The 13,501-nt window shown below is 33.1% G+C and overlaps 1 protein-coding gene across 2 annotated transcripts in view; it reads right to left on the bottom strand.

Moving 5' to 3' along the window:
* Positions 1-13,501, bottom strand: part of MetRS (methionyl-tRNA synthetase 1) — a 57,564-nt gene that overhangs the window by 28,072 nt on the left and 15,991 nt on the right. For both annotated transcript variants that reach the window (XM_069847934.1, XM_069847935.1), the window contains exons 5-10: positions 12,682-12,825; positions 12,287-12,396; positions 6,015-6,131; positions 5,601-5,804; positions 1,323-1,599; positions 331-495 (exon numbers count right to left, since the gene is read on the bottom strand). In XM_069847934.1, the coding sequence (XP_069704035.1) occupies positions 331-495; positions 1,323-1,599; positions 5,601-5,804; positions 6,015-6,131; positions 12,287-12,396; positions 12,682-12,825 (1,017 nt within the window). The remainder of the gene's footprint in view (positions 1-330; positions 496-1,322; positions 1,600-5,600; positions 5,805-6,014; positions 6,132-12,286; positions 12,397-12,681; positions 12,826-13,501) is intronic.

Below are 13,501 nucleotides of genomic sequence, written 5' to 3'. Positions count from 1 at the left end.
ATCAAATGTATAATGCATCACAGACAGAAGATAGATTGTCGAAGAAGTGTATGAATGGACTGCAATTGGAAAAAGAAACAGGGAAGGACTAAGGAATAATTAGAACAGCGAGAGAAAAGGGATTAGAAGATGGCACATGGGAGAATAGAATAGAGAAGAATGAGAAAGGCTACAGAATCTTGAAAATAGATGCAGAAAGATGTCTTACGACATTGTTAAATCTGGTGGTGGTGATGATGATGATGATGATAATACGTCATAATTTGACACTGTTTGGAACTACATAATAAGACTTAATAATACATTTACTACAAGAACAAGCAATTTTACCTTATTTCTGTACCGATCTAATGGCACAGGGATGCCCCACTTAAGATCTCTTGTTATACATCGAGGTTTGAGTCCATCTTTCAACCATGCTTTGGTGATAACTCGTGCATTGTTTGACCAACCATCTATTACTTTCTCCAACCAATTCCTTAACAGAGGCTCTATCTGTAAAATGCAGTACAACATTTAAATATTACTACATTTTGTGATTTATCAAATAATAAAACAATATAGCTAATAATATTTTCATAAGTTTCTACTAGGAGCAATATTTTACTAATACCTAATCTTAAAATAAACAATGTAATATACTATAGTTAGAATAATTAATAAGTGGTAAAAATAATAATAATAGATCTATAAATTAAAAAAATTAAACAAATTTGAAATAGGTACAGTTTATTTAATACTGACGATTACACTTTTACTACATCACACTACTTTTGACCAATAAAATGGTACGAAAGGACGTGTTTCAACCAATCATGGCTGCTTATCACTACAATTTTATAACTTCCCTAGCATTTGTTTATTTTTATCACTTTGATTTTCATCACTTTCCTAGCATTTGTTTCTTTGTTTGCCAACATTTCAAACTGCAAATTCTTTATTATAAAACATGCTTTGCGATCGTCATTTGTTTCCTGCATAGATAGTCAATTAAAAATGGCAATCAAAATCAAATATTTTGGTGAAGCTACATTAGTCAAATAGAATTTTAGTAAGTCAGTTAATACCGTTTTTTATTGTATTAAAGTACTTTATTTCTTCTAATCGTGTAATAGTCAATTATATCCCACTTGAGTTTTAATTTTCTCTAGATAAATCAAAACCTCGAGTGAGTGAGATTACTGTTCATAAAACATCAGATAAAAGCAAAGAATGCAACTTCATTGTTCACACAAAAATGTACACATTATCAATTAATATATTTATCAAAAGTACTCATGTACTGCTCACTTCCAATTTAATGTTATTCAAAAGATGCTCACCTTAGGAAGTTCAAGGAAAAACTGTTCAGATTTCCTTATAACAGGAGTCTTCTGGCACACTTTACAGCGTGGAGAGATAAGCTCAGCAGCATTAACAAGGTGACCACAACCATCACACTGGTCTCCTCGTGCATCCTGATAGGCACAACGTGGACATATTCCTTCTACAAACCTGTCTGCCAAGTATCTATTACAGTTTTCACAAAGTAGTTGTTCTACTGATTCTGTAGACATAAAGCCATTCTCATACAACTGGAGGAATATATCTTGACAGATTCTGTAACAGAAACAGAAATAATATATTCTTAACACCAAACGAGAATGAAGTACTTTATTAATAACAAACACGAGACAAGAAACCTTTAATGATTAGCTTTACGTTATTTCTCTTTGATATACATCACAAAACAAACATGCATATATAATCAGGACTGGATGAAAATAATATGACCATACTTTAGATTACACCATTCTGAAGCCAGTAAAACTGTTGATTTGCATCACAGCATCTCTGGGCTTTTTTACTAGGGTATTAGTGTTTAGGTTTCTGCAAGTCTGTAGAGGTTTGTGTTGTGTACAACAGTTGATTAATTTCATGAAATCATCATCAAAATACTTCAAGATTCTAGACTAGATGGTCCACATCTGTGGAGTAACAGTCAGCACGTCTGGCTGCGAAACCAGGTGGCCCGAGTTCAAATCCCGGTCGGGACAAGTTACCTGGTTGAGATTTTTTCCGGGGTTTTTCCTCAACCCAATACGAGCAAATGCTGGTAACTTTCGGTGCTGGACCCCGGACTCATTTCACTGTCATTATCACCTTCATCTCATTCAGACGCTAAATAACCTGAGATGTTGATATAGCGTCGTAAAATAACCTAATAAAATAAATAAATAGACTAGATGCTCCATTTCGGCACACAAAATTAAAACATCAGTTAGATGTTTTAAAGGTCTTGTATTCTTCTCTTTCCTCCAGATTGGTAATTCAAAATGTGTAGACATTCTTTTGTTGTCCATTTCAAGTATATGATGCACCTAGTTCTGACTGTAATTTCTGACTTTTTATAACGTAATTTCTAATTTTGAAAATTTTTTTTTAATTTTTTATAGTCTAACAAGAGAGTATTCACTTGTTTTCCTCAAAAATTTCATCTCTGCAGTATTATTTTGGAAGTGTCTAAATTTCGCTACAATACAGCAAAGTTGGAACTGTTAAGGTGTAGTACACTTAAAGTCTTATTCTTTTTTGAACTTGATCAGATTTGAAAAGTTGTTTCAATATGCCCAGTGTTTCTAGTATTTAATTCGATTGACATGGAAATCTTTTTCAATTTCATATGATAATTGGTGTCCTAGATAATTAAATCCATTTAGTTGTTCTAATATTGTATTCTGTATCTTTTTTTTTCTAGTCAGTTATTTTCATGATGCTTACCAACTACTGGGTTATTTAGTGTCGATGGAATTGTTGATAGTGAGATAGTATTTCGCGAGATGCATAGGATTCGCCATATGATTACCAGACAATCGCCTTACAGACGAGAAAAATCAAGGAAAAACTTAACCAATAATAGCCAAACAGGAATTGCACCCATAGTACCAGATCAACAAGCAAATGTGCAATGGTATGAGCTATGTCGGTGGCCTGTTGACCAAAAAAAAAGGCTATGGTTTTAGAATTCGAGACTGAGATATTCAAATCAAATTTGTAAATCATCTTCCAAATTAAACATGATTACAATATCATTGGCATATAACATTTTATTTTACTTAGAAACTATTTCATTTATGTAAATATTAAACAGTGTAAGTGATAGTGGACAACCCTGTCTGATTTTTCCACTGATTTGTTTTAAGAAATCGAAGTACTTACTTGCAAGCAATTCGTCTTAAATACTATACATGTTAAAGGTGTGTATGTGTGTGAATGTGCTTGCACAGCGCATGTATCTCTCTCTTCTGTAAACCTTATATTATATCCTATTTTAGTACCCTATTTACATAAAATTTACTCTGTCACATAGATTATATATACACCACTAAGGGGTTAAACATTGAAAATGTGGTTAAGTAAAATATTACAATTCTGAAATTCCATTTTCTCACTATAATTGTGTTTTATTATGCATTTCTGGATGAAATATTGGCTCAGAAATATATCTGATTTGTAAGGAAAAGTATAACAAAATCAAATAAGACTATATGAAGGGTACACGGGAAAAACGAACAATGTCACATTTCCATTAAGGGTGAGATATTGATCTATATCAGTATATTACTGCTAAATTTATTGATGTTTCTACTTGAAATAATGGAAATGTTGAGTGTAACCGTGGTTTTAATTCTTCTTTACCACTTTTGGTAAAAATAACACTAAAGTTTGTAGTAATACAGTGAATTAGATAATCACATCAACCTTAACAGCATTGTGACATTGTTCGTTTTTCCCGTGTACCCTTCATATGTGTACGTATTTATTATTAACTGCAAATTGGCATATTCCTAGTGGCAGTTTCACATAATCTAATACAATAGGCATTTACATAATAATAATCATAATAATAATAATATAATAATAATAATAATAATAATAATAATAATAATCATAGATTATAGCAATTAAACAGTAATAATTCCTTCTACTGAATTAAATTTCATCTACAGTAGCTTGCACTTTTTTTAAACCGTTGATATTTACAATAGTATTCATAAGTTAATTTTTAATCGTTTGATTTTAGGGGACAGCCCTCAAAAGCCGTTGCAGGTAATTGGTTCCAATTATCCATTGTTCTATTTAAAACCGAAAACATTCCTATATCAGTCCTCTGTTTCCTTGTATTAATTTTATGCCTGTGACTTCCCTTCAAGTAATATGTCAGTCTGTCAAGTGTATATCTTATAAAACCCCCCCCCCCCGCCAGGTTCTGTGCCCCATATGCATGCCGAATGTGCTTTAAAAAGTGCACAAAGTTTCGTTTTCTTATGTCTAGTTGCCAGGGTGTCCCAGTTCACTCACCTTTTCGAATCCGTAGCCCTTACTCTTTTTGACGAATTTTGCTGCTCTTTTCTGTACCCATTCCAGAGCATCAATTTAATGCTTTTATAAGAATCTCAGTAAACTGCTCTATATTCTACACTGGACGAACGATTGATCTACATACTATCACTTTGGACTTAACGCTTCCCTTACTAAGCAGTTTCAGTATACAACAGTTTTTTAATAAATCATTCTACTATATCATATTGATCAGGTTGACATGTGTCACTCATAAAGTATGAAAATATAGAAAGAATATGTAGATAAGACAACCATTTTTATCATTAGTGCAGGAAAAAGATTAATAATTACAATGAAACTTTGGTAAGACCTTCTTCAAGAGACCGCATAAAAGTAGCATATTATATGGAACCATGTATTAGCCGGAGTGGGTCATTTTTGGATTTTTTAAATTTTAACACAAAGGTATGAATCAGCATAAACATTTGTTGAAGAAATTTAAGTGTTAAATACTATAATTATGCAGGATAAAAGGTTACTTTACTTTCTTTCCTTTCAGAAAATGTCAGAACAAATACACTGTCTTATCAATTGAAGTGTCCCTTTATTAAAAAAAGTCAAAAATTGTTTTCTATCTTGCGCTTGATCCAGTACCATGAATAATTGCATTTTCCATACGATTTAAATCGGAAGTGACATCAATAATCTGACTACTAGAAACATTAATGAATCTATGAATCACCAACACCATGGCAAGGGCTTTGTTGCGAGAAGGATTTGGAATGTCTACCACTTCCACTTCCTCTTTGTCAAGTCTTCACTGACAATGCGATTTAAAACTGCCAGCAAGGAGGACAGGCTCTGAATACAGTAGTCTTGCAGGTACTCAAGGGTCGCATTCCATTCTATTGTATTCACCAAACAGACTCCCACAAATCTTTGAATATGCGGACGCTAGCGGTAAATGTAGAAGTCCAAGAAAATTTTCTAGTATTCTTTGAAGTAAGATATTTCAGAATTTTCAGCAGATGAAAGAGTGTATTAAATGGGATGATGAGCGTATTAAGTGGTGAATTTTACATGGTTTTATATAGGTATATCAAGAGAGCAGACAAAAAGAGTATATAATGCAGAATAGCATAACAAACAGGTATGTATTATTAGGGTTTCACTGTAGTACTAAACGATAATTCAGTTTCCGAGCTAATATGGATGAATAATCACTCACTAATTGAAAGATTTAATTGAACAGATAACACTGTGAAAGCTATACTTACTCTGTCTGTTCGGTAGTAGTGGTGCGCCCAAAATTGTCAAAGCTGATATTGAACCACTGATAAACAGCATCATGTATCTTAAAATACTTATCACAAATTTGCTGGGGTGACAGACCTTCCTCCAGCGCCTTTGTTTCAGTGGCTGTTCCATATTCATCAGTCCCACAAATGTATAATGTGTTATTGTTGCAAAGTCGAGAAAACCTAAAAACAGATAACTTAGTGACACATGGACAGAATTTTAATGCCACTTATTCAAGAATGAAAATACTAGTGAAATATCAAACACTTCCGTAATTACAGCATGGACACTCAAATCCACAATATAGCCCATGCACATATAGAATTATTCAACAGAAATATTAGTATTTTCGGAGGAGAAATGTACATTACTGAATCTCGAATGGCACATACCTTGCAAACACATCAGCTGATAAAACACATCCAATTATAGTACCAAGATGTGGAATATTATTCACGTATGGAAGTGCTGATGTTATCAAAACATTACGTTCACCAGGTACAGGCAATCTAAAGAAATAAACAATAGATTAATTTCACAAAATACAATAATAAATACAAATGGTACAATATATCATTACAGTAATTCCTTACAAATATATTATCAGAATAGGATTAAATTTGTCGAAGGACGAATCCAACATCTATTGACAGACATACCCTATAAAAGTCACTGCTTGGTTCCTTCCTGCTGCGTGTTTCCATTTCCACGTAAAAAGGATTTCACAATATTCCCCGTATATGTCTAATGCTACAGTACAAAGTTCCGAGTTAGTCAAGATTTCGGTGGCCATTTCTTCAGTAGAGTTCAATCCATTTTTGTAGTTTGTTTTAAGGGAATGTTGTAATGAGCATTTTAATATTGTGTGTTTGAGAGTATGTTTCACTTCAACAGACTTTGCAAAGTAAACTTCCTGATATGTGAGATCTATAATGATAGAATTCTGTTACTGTGTGCGTGCTCTTGCTCTAAATGTCTGAATTTTGCAGTCCTGACCTTAGAAACATAAGAATTGTAGTTTTCTGCATATTGTTCTTTCAAAAGCAACATTTTTATTATGATCACATTATATCTATAGGAATTTATTACTTATTTTATTGAAGAAGTTAAGTGCCTCAAACTTCTTTCGAGCCGATAGTAATTTTTTATCTTCTTTGGATATTGTATCCACAATTTCATTACCAAAGTATATTGCAATGTTTTTATATCTACTACATTGTAATGTCAAAGTTTTTATTTGTTCGTGGATGCAGTACAGCTTGCATGGCCTATTTTGAGTCGTCGAGAATGTCAGTGTATTGCTGAGTACAAAAGCAGTACCCATTGCCATAAGTTTGGTATCCAAGCTTGATGTTGAAGTCGTCTCAACAAAACATTTCTATTTCAAACATGGCATATAAGCTGTGACTGATTTTTCTTCTTCTGGTATCAAAATTCATCTGTATTTACCAGTATACAATCTTGATAACGCTCAATGATAATCAGTATAAAATTTTTGTACCATTCATTGATAATTTTTGTGGTTGCTGCTCTTAGTAAATAAACATATTTTTCTTACTGAGTTTCCCAATTACATTTAGTTTTATTTGCTATGATCTGGTTCCACATTGGATTAAATATTGGTATTTTCTCTGGGCTTCTCAGAGATAAAACATATATTTAGATAAAGAGCTATAGCTTGGACTTTAATCCAATTGCTACTAATGGCAGCAAATTCTTTAATTATTCTGCAATTCCTTATTCCCTGTGTTTTATTCTATTCATTTGCATTATCACATATGAGGGGGATCCAGGAAATAACGACCGTTCGTGCATACCCGCCGCGCAGCTGACTCCCCTTCCTTGTTTGAAGGTCAACTGACTTCCTTAACATGTGTTCTCATAATGTTGTGAGTACTGGTTGCAACAAGTCGCCATTGTGCATTTTGTGTTACTTCAAAATGAACGACGTGATTGATAATCCCGCCGACTGTGAAGTGAGGAGTGTGATTCGATTTTTGAATGCCCGACATTTGAAACCTGCAGAAATTTACTGGCAATTGAAAGAAGTGTATGGTGATACTGTAATGAATGAAAGAAATGTGAGAAAATGGTGCGAAATGTTCAACAATGGGCGAACAAATGCCCACGATGAAACTCGACCCGGACGCCCATCACTCATCACAGAAGATCTGAAGACTAAAGTGAACGACAGAATCTTGCAAGACAGGCGCACATCACTCGACGAATTGCATATTGCCTTTCCTGACATTTCTCGTTCTTTGCTTGGTGAAATTGTGTCGCAACATCTTGGCTACCACAAAATCTGTGCACAATGGGTTCCACGGCAACTGAGTGACCAACACAAAACTCAGAGAATGGCCTCAGCATTAACATTCTTGATGTGATATCACACAGATGGAGACACCTTTCTTGATCAAATTGTGACTGGTGATGAGACCTGGGTGTCTCACAACACCCCAGAGACCAAGCGCCGATCATGTCAGTGGCATCATCCCTCATCACCCAAGAAACCGAGAAAATTCAAACAGACTCTCTCAACACAAAAAGTCATGGCTACTGTCTTTTGGGATCGCAAAGGTGTTCTTTTGCTGGATTTCATGCCAAAAGGCACTACGATCAATGCAAATCGTTATTGTGAGACTTTACGAAAACTACAGCGAGCCATCCAAAACAAGAGGCGAGGAATGCTTTCGAGAGGAGTTGTGCTTCTTCACGACAACTCCCGCCCGCACACTGCTGCTTCAACTCGAGAATTGCTGGATCAATTTGGTTGGGAAATCTTTGATCGTCCGCCCTATAGTCCAGACATTGCTCCTAGCGATTTTCACCTTTTCACTAAGCTGAAAGACTTTCTGGGTGGTACGCGTTTTGGAAGTGATGAAGAGTTGAAGAAGAGAGTGAACACCTGGCTTAATGAACTGGCGGCAGAGGAGTATAACACGGAAATTCTAAAGCTAGTGAACAGATACGACAAATGTTTAAATGCAGGTGGTGATTATGTAGAGAAGTAAAGGAAGCTTCAGTTATGTAACAGACTTTGTTTTTTCAAATAAATATATATATTTTTTTAATTATTACAACAAAACGGTCGTTATTTCCTGGATCCCCCTCGTACATATATTTAATATGTTCGTTATATTCTTTCATCCAACTCCAGCATTTACTTTTATTTTACATATGTAAAGATTATTAAATTTTTGGTCCTACAGAATTCTCTGTTATATTACAGTGTCTATCCAACTCAAATGTGATATCTGATGTCCACAAATACACGAATTGTAATGTCTCATGATCGACCAGCTACAATAGTACACCTCCAGTATATAACAATACAGTCCACTATCATATTTTACATTTTACAATTTTTTTTTTTTGTTTTCAAATAAATAATGTTATAAAATAACAAAATTTATATTAAATAAATCATTATATTTAATTTCAAATATATTTACCATAAGATTACGTCATTTGAAAGGAAGATATTACAGTATGCCCTACAGTTGTGACATTAGGCAGAATGTGAAGTGGGTCAAAGTGCTGTAGTCAAACATAAAAGTAGTAAAGCCCTAAAGAATGGAGAGAAAACTACTCTTTTGAACGTTTTTAATACTTTCCTCAATGCCAATGAGACAGCTACTTTGTGGTAAGAATAAACATGAGTATATAGTATATACTGGACTTTTTTTAGTAAATACTCTTGTTAGTAAGAATAAAACATTTGAGTACCTACTCATTTTTGATTACATACTCATAACATGGAAGTGTAGTAGAATATACTCAAGCGTCCATCTTGTACAGCATATATACTCATGCTTGATAAGAATAAAAGCTAGTATATTTTCATATTTATAAATTCGTTCTCATGTTATTCTAAGTATGGTTTGTAGCAGGCTCAATTCTGAGTATTTGTTGATTTGTGCTCAGTTTGAAGTTAAATTAAAAAAAAAATAGCATAATTTATGAACGATGTAGTGCCTCATGGAAAAATATAGAAAAAGATGTGAACTTCAGAAGCCTTTAATGCTTCACAAAAGTGAATGTGAAATTGGTTAAACACATATTTGTTATTCATAAAAAACATAACTTATAAAAATATGAATGACTATCAAATTATAAGGTTAGATTGTATTGTTAAATATAATTAACGATTACAGTTAATTTTGTAAAATTTGAATTGCAAAATGCAATTACTTGTAACTTTAAAATTATATATATATAACTGCTTCATAATATAAAATACAATTAGCATAACTGGATAGTAATCTCTATCCAACATCCCATAATGACGATTTCCCAGTACTATTTTCTTGTTTCCTGTTTTATTAACGTCACTTATCTGATTCATTTTCTCTTTCATGTGTATTTATTTAGTATATTTATTTGTTTAATTAATTTATTTATTTTATTTATTTAATTATTTATTTCCTTATTTAGTTATTTAATTATTTATTTAATACATTTATTTTAATTAATTAATTAAATTTATTTATTTATTTTATGTATTTAACTATTTACTTAATTATTTATTTAATTGATTACTTATTTCTTTATTTAATTTATTTATTTCACTATTTTATTTATTTATTTAATTATTATACAGCACGCTGATAGCATGTGAAGTCTATAAAAATCTGAGCATCACGGTGAGATGTGGTCAAAGAGGATAGGTACACGAGTATATACTAACTTTTAAACGATCAAGAAGGCTGTAGAGATGAGTATATATTCGCGTTAGGTAGAATGTCTTTATTCTTACGGAAATAAGTATGTTCCAGTGGTTACGAGTATATAATCACAGGAAGTGCTCATACTCATAAGTATAAACCTTGAGAAAGTACTTAAGCTTTATTCTTACTACCCACTGTCTTGTTCTCACTCCACAGCAAGGCTACAAATGAGGGGGAATATCCTTTAAGGAATACAAAGAGAAATCTGTTTTCCACACCCTCAGACCATTTGTTCTTTTCTTACAGGTATACATTGGCCCCGTTGAATCAAAGTTATTCTTTGTTTAAGTATTACATGTTCCATCTACCCAAAGAATTGTGGAATCAGTTACAGCTTAATGAGAAGTGATAACTTATTCCGCATGTACTCACTTCTGTCATGCTGTAGATGTTAAACAGTTGTTAGTGTCCTACTGAAAATAGTAACCATCCAGGGGGAAGAGGGGGAAAACATGTTATCTGAAATGGCTCCTTTGGCTTGGATAAACAAAGCTCTATTGTATTATATTTTGAAAGAGAACAGTATTTCTCTGAACACTCCGTGACAATGAGATATATGCTGAGGGTACTTGCTACATAAATAGAGATGCTGTGAACAAGTCATGCTCCTTGAGTGTGGAGTGATACAAACTGCATTATTTATATGAGGTTTCTTTCTTGAGCTGTATGGATTATAGCTCTTTTATTTCATATTTATTCTTAGGAGGATCTCTCTCACATTTGTTGTTTATGATTCGTCTCCTCTAGTTACACATCAGAAGTGGAATACCTTTTCAGCTTTTAATTCTACTGAAGACAAACGAAGAACTAACCTTTGAAAAAGTAACTTTTTTACTTCACAACAATTGAAGTTCAAGTTACAACTCTCTAAATAATCCACTATTGCTTTCTCCTTCATTTAGAACATTTTTAGTAAAGGGTTTTTAGATATTTTTCAGTTTACATGTATGAACAGAATTTGTTTCTTAATTATTGCATATTTACCCCAATTTCCATGAACTATATATACTTACCTTCAACTTAAAATCACATGTTTCTATATCTACAGAGTGGATCAAAAGTCACTTTCTTCAAACACTTCCTTACATTTAATTACATTCAATTTATATTTGACTACACATTCCTTTACAGATTTTGTTCAAAATGGAGGCCCTGTTTCTCGATAACATTTAGACACTAATTTACAATGGCAGAACATAACTCACGATTTTCACCGATTTTCACGAATGACTGTTTGATGCAGATCCTGCGGTTTCTGAGCAAAAACACCATTTTTCAGAATATCCCACAACAAAAAAAAATCACATGGCGTCAGGTCACATGATCTGGGTGGCCATTCTGTTGTGCCATGACGGCCAATCCATTCATGAAATTGCTGATTCAAGAAGTCCCTCAATCCTACACACAAATGAGGTCGTGTTCCATCCTGTTCTCATATCAACTGCATATCGGCAAAACGAGGGCTGTTTTCAAGACATAACATAAAAACAGTTGACACATGAACATGGTTGCCAACCCAGGACTTATTTTATTGGGTTATTTTACGATGCTGTATCAACATCTCAGGTTATTTAGCGTCTGAATGAAATGAAGGTGTGATAATGCCGGTGAAATGAGTCCGGGGTCCAGCACCGAAAGTTACCCAACATTTGCTTGTATTGGGTTGAGGGAAAACCCCGGAAAAAACCTCAACCAGGTAACTTGCCCCGACCGGGATTCGAACCTGGGCCATCTGGTTCTGCGGCCAGACACGCTGTTACTCCACAGGTCTGGACCCCAGGACTTATTATACCAGCTATTCGTTTGTTTAAGTTATGACATCTATATATGTGTACAAGTATAAAACCTAAGAACGAATATTGGGGAAAGTGACTTTTGACCCACTTTGTATATAATTAAAGGTATAAGACATAAGTAGTGGTAGAGACACTCACACAGGAGTAACACGAGGCTTGGGTTTTGCTCGTTTTGCAGCACCATTTTCCCAAGCTTCTTTTGCAGCAGTAATTTCTGCTTCAGAAAGTGGAACTTCTTTGGTTGTACCCTAGAAACACAATAGTTAAGTATGTTTCATGATAATACTTCATAATTTATGTTTTAAAGACTGGATTAAGCAATTTATTTTTAACATTGATAACTAAACAAACTTTCTTTTGTGTAATAAATTACCTGATTAACTCGTTTACGTAACACTTGTGTGTATTCAAAAATCTTTAGTTTTAGCTGTAAAAGCTGTCGTATTTTTCTTTCAAAATCCAAGAAATATAATTTTAGTTACTGCATTTCTCAATTTATCTGAATACTTGCAACAACCGATATACAAACTTACATCAATACTTGTCACAGAATGAAGTCGTGGCTGTGGAGCAGTTTCAGGTAGACTGTTGATAACATTAATTGGATACCATGTCACATTCGTTAAACTGCGATAAGCTTCCATTCCAGCTTTTGGGCATAGTTTTTCAACTGCCTCCTAATAAAAATAAATTAGTACAATTATAAAAAAAATTGACCAATATTTTTAATTGGCATCTACAAGTTTAGTATCATTACCAAACAGAATATTTTCCAACGAAAGAAATATTTATTTCCATTTGTTGGAAAAACAAATTATTCCATCTTCAAGAAAGCTGTCAATAACTGCAAATTTTAAATTGAAACTGAACTTACAGCTAAGTTTAAATTCAAGCTCAATCTGACTGTGAAATATATATTTAAGTATAGTTATCCATTTTAAATTATTCACCTAAATATAATATGCAAATAAAATAAAAGTGAATATGTGGGGTATTATTCACGATGAATTTTATAGCTGTAAATATTCTGTAATAACATACGTGTATTACACTTAATGAAGACTAACTTCATAATTTTATTAAATACAATGAATGTTAAATTTATGAGAATATGTTAAATCAAGAGAAAGGGAAATTTACTTTTGTGTAATAAAATAAATTAAGATACCTACTGGAAGATGAATTGAAATCAGAGAACATTCTACAAGAAAGACTTAAAAACTAAATCATGAGTTTTATGTCAACGAGAATACGAAAATGATAAAAATTTATCTGTATTTTGTCCACCAGTCAGTATAATGAGTGTACCAGCAGAATTAGGTACAACTCTTATTATAGCTCATTAAGGTTTTG

Source organism: Periplaneta americana, chromosome 15 (genome assembly GCF_040183065.1).
Source record: "Periplaneta americana isolate PAMFEO1 chromosome 15, P.americana_PAMFEO1_priV1, whole genome shotgun sequence".
Taxonomy (NCBI): Eukaryota; Metazoa; Arthropoda; class Insecta; order Blattodea; family Blattidae; genus Periplaneta; species Periplaneta americana.
This window is presented reverse-complemented; position numbering and strand designations above follow the sequence as displayed.